We start from the raw sequence: 9518 nt of genomic DNA on the forward strand, positions 1-9518 counted from the left end.
ATTATTGCCAAATAGTTGATTATTATTATATTTTATTTATTAAATATTGTGCACGAATATTGTGCTGAACAAAGTACGTTACTCAGATACGCATAAAAGACGTCTTTTAGGGCTGATTGTTCTACCTTTAGATAAACTATATGATAATTTATCTAATGGACAAAGAAAAAAGCAAAAGAAAGAGAGAACGAGAGCGAGTAAGCTCGAATAAGTAAGAAATTTATGAAAAGATGGAACTAAAGCTTGCAACACACGATGCTTGTTTTCCTGCTGGATTTCTAGCTGAATTAGAATCTTACCATCATATTATTACTATCGTAGCCAATATAGCAATTCTAATCCAGCTAGCAGGATTAACAAGCATCGTGTGCCGTAGGCTTTAGATTTAGATATACATTCACATCCAGCAAAATTTCTGAAGATAAACAAATCAGAATCTTCTGGTTAAATCTATTAAATTTTCATTGAGATAACCAGATGTCTAATCATGATGACTGGAATTCTGAAGATTGATGAAATTAAAATCTTACTGGTTCATTTTCAATCAGAAATTTTTCCCAGTATATTATTGGGGTTGATAGCTATTACCAGACTTTTTTAAGTATGACAATGACGAATTCAAAATACACCCTACATGTATACGCAGGCAACGGAATATTCCGGATCAGCCTTCCTGGAGGAGAATTAGCCGACGTGCCGATTAATTTCGATACGTCGATGCTGCAGGCGCTCGGGGCGGTTGATCCCCCTCGATGCTTAATTGGCTCGGCTACGCTTGTTTCTCGCTCCCGTCGTGCGTGATCGACGGCGCCTCGTCAATGTAACATTCCTTTACTAGCTCAAGAGCGAGGCTGCTACGGGGAGATCCCGAAGGAAACTCGCTATGGATCGCGTGGCGCTAGTCAAAAGAGCGGATAGTCGCGCAGCGTGATCAACGATTGTGAGATTGAGATCGTTCTTGAGATACGACTACACTGATTGTGAGAGAAAAGAGTTTAGCATTTGTGATTATAATTATTTGTTCTATGTATTAAAAAGAACGTATAGAACTACATAGATATTATATTATCACCAATATTGTCGGAGTACACAGAAATAATACCAAAAGGACAATTCTAAATATATCTAAAAATTTAAATAGATCTACAAATAATTTTGTTAGATCAAAATAATTATATAAGAAACTCAATCATGAATTATTAGCCGTGCCATAAAATATTTTAGTTATCAGTTTAAGCGTTCTGTATATAATAATTGCTTTATAAGATTTAATTGATTATATTATATAATCCAAAATTTATTTTCAGATAGATAGCTAACTTTATATATATAAAGTAATATATAAAATAATATATAAATAATATATAAAATAATATAATATATAGAGCTCCATAAAATAATTATAGTCACAAATACCGAAAACTTTTCTTTCAATATACCATTCCTATTCGCCATCTATGCAAACAGAGGTTAAAAAACGATGTGGAATTCGAGATACGTATCAAATCTTCATCCATCTCCCTCGATGGGACAATCATTAAATTCAACGTCATCGTTCTCTGCTTCGCGACCGCATATCCGCCAAGATCTTGTGCACACGTGCACAGGGCGCGACACAAAAACACCTTACGCGATGGCAATTCTCTCCCTTACGCACGTGCACGCGTCATCCCTTGGTCTCTCCTATCCCTCAGAGCTGCGGGGCGTGAACTCACGTTCACGCACGCCCACGTATGCGGGGAAGATAACTGTTGCGGGGTCATTCGACACGACGGCGACGGCGACGAGCGTCGGACGCACACACGCGTCCGCCGTTGTCGTCCCCTCTCAACCCCCTCGCCCTTGGCGGCGACGTCGATGTAACAACCCTTACCGACACGGATGGCTCCCTCTGTTGGGGTTGCACAATCGCGGCCTGATTGATAATTTATACGGTGCGTGCAGGTTTATTTGATTATCCGCCTCCAGCTGGGCGGCTTGGCTTGCCCGTGCGGGGCGACTCGCCGACTCCTTTCGCCACTTCTCTTCCGTTGTCGCCCCGTTTTTCGGCTTCTCGCTGCCTCGTTGTCCTCGCATTCCTATCTCTCTGATAGAACGATGCTAGAACGATGAGGACGGGGTAAACCGTAAGAAATAGGAGCGACAATTGGCATAATTTCAGCAATTTTTGTAATATCGTAAACAAAGAAGAAAAAGAATTCAAATAAGAAAATCGATGTAAAAGATTATATTGGAAAATAATTTTATTATGTAGAATGCTCAAGCTGGTTGCTAGAATAATATAAACATAATAATATAAACATTTTTTGCAGCATTGCTCATCATGCTTGAGTTTTTTATGTAAATATTTTAATGATCTAACAAAATTATTTTCCGATCTATGTCAAGTTAAATTTATAAATTATTTTAATGAAATTGCATAGATATATCGATGTTATTGTCATCATACTTATCGTTTTCATAATCAGTACAAATAAAAATTCAAATTGGCGAAAATATTTAATAAGGAATGAAAAGGGATTATTGGTCTGGATCTTAATTAATCCTTAAATAATATTTCGATGTGAATTTATATACATATTTAATAAATATAAAAAAATTAATTTGGAAGGAAAGACAGAAAGCGTGATATCGTTGCGAAGCGACAGAATGAAAATATTTGAGCGTGTCCGGATTAAATCGATGTCGCGTCTATACGGGGGTGTCTCCGGAGGGGGTGTTTCATGTTGTTGTTTGAGTACGCTACCGGGTGCAAGGGTAAATATGGACAATTACAATATTTCTTCTCCCTCTCTGAGATCGCGCGCGCAGCGGACCCCAGCGAGAATCGCGACGCGGTATTATACGAGGCGCTCTACTTTAGGGTGGTTACGCAAGCGGGGGTTGTGACATGCGGGTGAAGTGACTGTGCTGTGACAGAGAATCGTCGACAGGGGGGAACATACGCGTGGTACGTTGATGGCATAATTGGTATCATTCGGGTGGGGTCTTCTTTTGAGGTAACCCAACGGTCCCATTACGCGCGCACAATTATGTACGTCTTGTTCCATGTAGTTGCGTGTTCCTAATCGGCGTTTTTTTTTCTCTTACTCGACCGAGATGCAGATATACAGAATGATATCGATCAAAAAGGTGCTGTGAAGGGCAATCAAATAGTATTGCTTCATTTTTCCCACACAGGAAGTTTGATTTTGTTAAAATGTCTAAAAATTTAGCTATAAATACAGATAATCCGAAAATAATTTTGTTAGATCACTAAAAACTTTCTTACTTTTTTATTAAAACATTGTGCTGTTTTAAAAGAGTTTTAGATAGAATAATCAAATTTTGATTAAAACAGAACTTTTAAATGAAAAAAATAAGAAAGTTTTGTTAGTCACATATTAAAAATGACATACAAAAAATAAATGATTGTATGTATCAAACATATTTCTCTCAGAATTACTGCACGTAATTGCTATTTGCGACATGAATTGACGAAATATAAATCGAGAAAGACTGAACCTTTAATATAGACTTCAATGAAAGTATAAATTATATTTTGTATTTTGTATTTTTTATCTCTAGAGAGATATTTTGTGAGATTTCTACTTGATGCTCGTCCTCTTTTTCTGTTGCTCGTATGTTCTCCTTGTCGAGTTCAAATCTTTGATTTTTTTTATGCTCTTTAAATCAAAGGAAGTCAATTATGGTTTATTAACTGAGCGATCCTGTTTCAAAATGCTCACTCTGTTTTATATCGTTGCTATTTATTGTGGTTGCGCGATCTTTTGTGTGAACGTCATCGTTTTCTGTCTTCTTTGGATGATTGTTCAATGCAGTTTCATTTTCCACTTTCTGGAGCTTTTGGTTAACAAAATAAATGTCCCAATCAATGAATTAATAAGAAAATAAGATTAGTTCTATATTATTATTAATTTATTAGTTAGAAGCATTATAAAAGGAATTAATGAAGTCACTTAAAACTGTTTTGTTAATGATCAATAAATATTAAATATCTTACATATTAAAAGTATTAATATATAAATTTAAAAAAGAAACACTTAAGTAAAATTTATTGATTATTACAATTTCATTGATTATTACAATATATTGATTGTATCAGTAACGAAGTTCTAATGAAATAAGATTTTTAAGATTTTCAGTTTCTTACAATAATAAAAAACACTATATGTTTAAATACAATACAATATTTTTAAAAAAATTGAAAATGATAGCAAGAAAATAAATGAAAATATGATTATCTCTGCAAACTTTGAAGGAGACAATTCTTTTTGCAATAATTTGCAATTATATGTTTTTGTTACTTATTTTACAGATACGAAATATTTAACTTCTTCTTTTTAATGCTGTTACAAATATCTTTATAATTGCAAATAGATGTTCAATAGCTAGGCATGTTCAGCTATTGGGACATTTACCTTATCTTTGTCGCTCTCAGGATGCAATGTGATAGGTTCTTTTGTTCTAAAACGTTTCCACGTTCTTATGGGTAATCTAGAGAAGAACTTTCTCTCCTTTTCTTTTTTTACATCCAAGCGCGGCACAGAAGTATTTCTCATTTTCAAAGCAAATATTTTTTCATTCTGCGTTATCTTCTCTGGTGTCAATCGCGAGACAGTCACATCGATTTGATCCATTTTACTATTTCTAATATTTTCGCGATGAGAATTCATCTTATCTCTTTCGTTTTCCATTTCTATCCGTCCATTGCTCGACGAGTCTGTAATGCGATTAAATATTCTTGTCAAACGATCAGTTTTCTTGGGAGAATTATTGGAAAGCTTATTGACGAATTTATTGTAGTATCGACGATTGTCATCAGTCGTATTTATAATTTCTTCTTTTCTCTCAGTCGTCAGAAATTTATTTTTCTTCTCTTCGGTTGCTAAACGCGGACTCATGTTAGTTGAATCTATAAAAAAACGTATAATTTATAAATAAATAAATTAGTAAAATATTTATTTTTGTTTCGTGATACAATATGATAAGATTAAAACAACATGCACATGTTAAAAAAAATGTGGTATAAAAAACATCCTTAATCTATTACATTATTTTGACTATCACACGAACTTTTGTATTTTAATGCCACACTATTTTGTGTTTAATTAATATTTATAAAATAAGTGTAAATTGGTCAAGAATATGACCTAAAATTTAATGTTTTTTCAAAATATTTGTGAAGATAATAAATATCATTTTTATGCCACGTGTATAAATGAAAATATACATATTTATTATTGTGTATATAGATTTATAAAATTTTTATATCATAATTTTAAGTAAATTTTTCATTTAAATATAGATTTTCAAATTGATCACATTAAAATAGATTTTCTAATAAAATATGCTTTTTTTAAATAAAAATCATTGGCTAAATTAATAGACCTCTTTAATTCATAATACTTTTGAGACTTTTACGGATATTTTCTTTAAGAGATATCAAAGGGTTTGCGAATGATCGCCGTGTCGTGGTTCATTGCTAATGCCGTTTCGTGAACTGTTCACTTCGTCAAGAGCACTGATACACGCGCTTCTTGTTCTGATGAAGTGAACGGCAAAGTTGGCATTAGCAATGGATCACGACACAGCGATAACTCGCAAACTCTTTGATTCCTCTTTAATTCGTAATACACTATATATCAAATTAATGCAAAATGTTCTCAATTCATATATAAATAGTAGTAAATAAAATAGTAAATAATAGTAAATAACAAATGTGTATGTAGGACATGCCCAATATATGCTGCTAATAATACAAATCTATGTTACGTAAGATAAATGTACTTAGTGGATAGTCAACATGACCTAACTATTGGATGAAATGACAAAAATTTTAAATATTGAGCTTTTAATATGTACAACTCTAAATGAATTTTTTATATGTAAAAATTTAATGAGACAAATTTATTTAGAATCGTATATATCATTAAAAACTTAATATTTAAAATTTTTGTCATTTCGTCAAATAATTTAATCATGTCCAACTGGTATATTACTTTAATTATAAATCTTTAGTATTGACAGTGAATAACTCGGAAACATAGTTTCAAATTGATACACGCCGCGTCTATTAGGTATGTATCAAATTGGATACACATGGCAATTAATTGAAATGTTAATAATTGTTTTATTTATATTTTAGCAATTATTTTAATAATCAATGATGTAGAAATATAATATATTTTCTTCTATATACATAATTTTCATGTTATTCTCTAAATTTCGTAGAGTGAAATCTTATTCGAAGAAGCTGAAAATTGAGATTTAAAAAAAAGAGTGAAAATACTTGTTCAAAAGTGATCGATTTTCATTCTTTTTAGAGTAAGGTTTATTCTTTTGAAATGAGATCCACTCCAAGAGAGTGAAATCTCAGTCCTTCTTTTTTTGGAGTGTAATACCAGAGTGGATGAAACTTCACTCCAAAAAAAAGGTTAAGATTTCCTTTAAAGTGAATCTCGTTCCAAAAAAATAAATCTCTAGAAGAGTGAAAATACTACCAAATAAATATTATTGCTCTTGAAGAAGAGTGGTAATATTTTTATTCTTTTTTTTAAGACTGATTCAATTTTCAGTCTCTTCGAGTGAGATTTTACACCGTAAGATTTAGAGAGTAGAGATATGTCAATTATGAAAGAATTAATTAATCTAAAAGTATTGCAATATTTTAAAAATATTTATTGAAGAAAATGTGTATGATATCTATGCGAAATTTTCGTTCACTCTTAGCACTTAAAGAAATAGGCCTGTTCTACAATACATCGCATATCGGTGTCGGATATCGAACGCATGCGTATTCGATTATCGGCTGCCGCATGGAAAGAAACAATCGACCATTGATTAATTTTTTACGGCACGACATAAAACGTCTCCCGACTGATTGTAGACTAAACCGTATCAATGAAGTCGACAAATTATGTAATGGTAGAGATATCTGCCGGTGCTGTGCGAAACTACTCACAAACAACGCCGTCGGTAAAGAAGATTAGAGAAAAGGGGGAAATGAAGGAGAAAAAAAAGTGTATTTTTGATAATTTTTTTTTCTTTACAATTCTTACCTTTTGCTGTAAAATACATGTTCAAAATTTGTTCATCAACGGATGTCCTCGTTGATTGACCTCGTGAAGAATTCATGTTCGGTGTATTTAATTGCAAAATCTTAGGTTGCTCTTTCATCGTGTCACTTTTCGAAGTTCGATATCTCTCGCTATTTATCGGAATCTTAGGTGACAAATTCTCTCGGCTGTTTTTTTTAATCGTTTCATTGAACTCTTCTCCTTCCGAATCAACAACAACTATGCGGTTCGGTTGTGAATTAAAGATGTACGATCTTTTCCTGAGCGGCGCCATTTTCTGCAATCCGCTGTGATTTTTTGTCTTCGTTGGAGTGTAAAAAGTTGTTCCTTCGCATTCCGAATCATTTTCGAATGAAATGAAATCCCAAAACATTTGTTTTGAAGGCACTACAGGATCAACAACATTGGGAAGATTATCTTGTTCGCGATACATTGCTATATCGCGAGCGTGTTCGAGTTCTGCAAGAAGTAATGTTGAAATTACAAGAAATCAACAAAAATTTTTTATTAGTATTAGAGATCATCTATAATTCTTAATTAGTATTTGCTTAAAAATTCTTTAACTGATATTGTCCAGTGCATTTTTAATTAATATATCTTTGCTTAAATTAATATAATTGAACGATTTTTTTTTATTTTGAAGATCCGAGGAATAAAATTTACGTAACTTAAAATTATGCAAGGTTATAAAAAACATTTGTTATAAACAATTTTTTACAATATTTGCCGTGTAATTGAAAATAATGGCCGAATTCATTGGATCTGCAAATATCTGCAATTAGTTTAACATTTATTGATTTTTAGAAAACATACCCGCCTTGCAATTGAAGTTTCTGTTGGGTTTTGAAAGGACTTTGGTTCGTTTTTTGCGTTCACCAGATTGAATATCGGTGTCATGAATTTCGCAGAAATTCTTTTTGTCGCTCTTGGCAAGCCATCGCGGAGAAACATCCTTTCTTAGAGGTATGTGAATATTTTGCATAAATGGAGATTCGAGATCTTTCAAATAATCATATCGCGAGATACGTTCTCTATAAGAACGCGCAATTGCTTTTTGGGGATTTACAAATTGGGTATAATTATCTTCTTCAACTGCAAAATCGTTTTCCGGTAGTTCGAAATCATTATAAGAATTCTTTGTATATGAATTGTTGAAATCAGGTTCGTCATTGTAATTCCGAATGTCTTGCCGCATTTTCCCTCGAATGTAATTTCCATTTCTATCCTACGATCAACAAGAAAATATGTATACATTTTAAACTTTATTCCTAAAAATATATTATTGTTTTTCTTCTGTATTTTTATTATAATATTTTTATTATAATATTAGGCTGAAATAATAAAAACTTCTGTTTAGATATATTTTTATTAACTTTTCTAATAAATTATTAGTGTATTAATGGAATTTTCAGAATATCTGAAATGTCGGTTTACTATCGCATTTGCTTACGTCATAATTATTTATGCCGCTAGCTCTTCGAGTAAATTCATTCGGTCTGTCATTGAACCATTTAGTTCTGCGAGTCGATCCGAGGTTTTCAGCTCCTCCGCGACGTCGATCAAACGCACCACGTGGAAAATGTATGGGAAAGGTGGTTTCCGTATCGCAACCGACGTCTGCCAATTCCACAACTCTACCTGTATTGGCATATTCGGTGGATCGAAAGATTGGCAAGATGGGTTCTGAGTCATCCACAAAAAGAAACATCGAATTTTCAAAGAATGCGCCCATATCTAATTGCGTACCAATCAATGAGATTGTTACGTGCCAAAATCACACGTCTCTGTAAAATGTAAATTACGCAAAATCTTGATAAAAATAAAAACCGGAGCATATAAGTCAAATGTAAGGGGAGAATGACAGAAGCATACATAAAGGAACTTCTAGAAAACTTAAAGCTTGGAGCAGCGAAAAGAAGTGTTTTAAGAGATAAACGTTTCTTTTATGTTATTACAATTTATGCTTTCTGTAAGTTTTATTTAACTGTCACTTTCCTCTTACATTTTAAACTTACCCTTCGATCTTTATTTTCGTCAGAGAAGAAATTCATTCCTTTGAGGAATCGAGTATTAGATCATTGGAAGAATATTTCTGGATATTACTCAACAAATTGTAAAGAATTTCCATCAAATACACATTTTTGATTCATCATTTCTTGTAATTTTCAAGCGATAGACTGGCCAAATGATATGCCTTGACGGCAATAATGAATCTTTTGTCATTATTTACATATCGCAATATGAATCATTTTTTTCGATTATTACGATGCTTACAAATTTTGATAATTCACGTGAAAGATTTTAGTTTTGACATTTTTCATCTTTCCATGGTCGAGAAGGCACATTAAATCAAGTGAATCGTGATATCGGTTCGAGATATCGCAAAAATTTAAATTCTGAAACGTTTCTATAATTTTATCTTCGTGAAATTTTTGTCGT

The 9518-nt window shown here is 32.6% G+C and overlaps 1 protein-coding gene across 1 annotated transcript; it reads right to left on the reverse strand.

The window, feature by feature from the left end:
- Window positions 1-2636: 2636 nt before the first annotated feature.
- LOC147909350 (uncharacterized) lies at window positions 2637-9447 on the reverse strand. Its single transcript, XM_087407135.1, is given in 7 exon segments — window positions 2637-3702; window positions 3704-3862; window positions 4423-4915; window positions 7062-7538; window positions 7893-8304; window positions 8530-8811; window positions 8813-9447. Coding segments are annotated over 7 exon segments (2079 nt in total). The 5' UTR covers window positions 8954-9447; the 3' UTR covers window positions 2637-3587.
- Window positions 9448-9518: the final 71 nt, after the last annotated feature.

Source organism: Acromyrmex echinatior, chromosome 6, assembly GCF_024713525.1.
Source record: "Acromyrmex echinatior isolate Ae372 chromosome 6, ASM2471352v2, whole genome shotgun sequence".
NCBI classification, from domain to species: Eukaryota; Metazoa; Arthropoda; class Insecta; order Hymenoptera; family Formicidae; genus Acromyrmex; species Acromyrmex echinatior.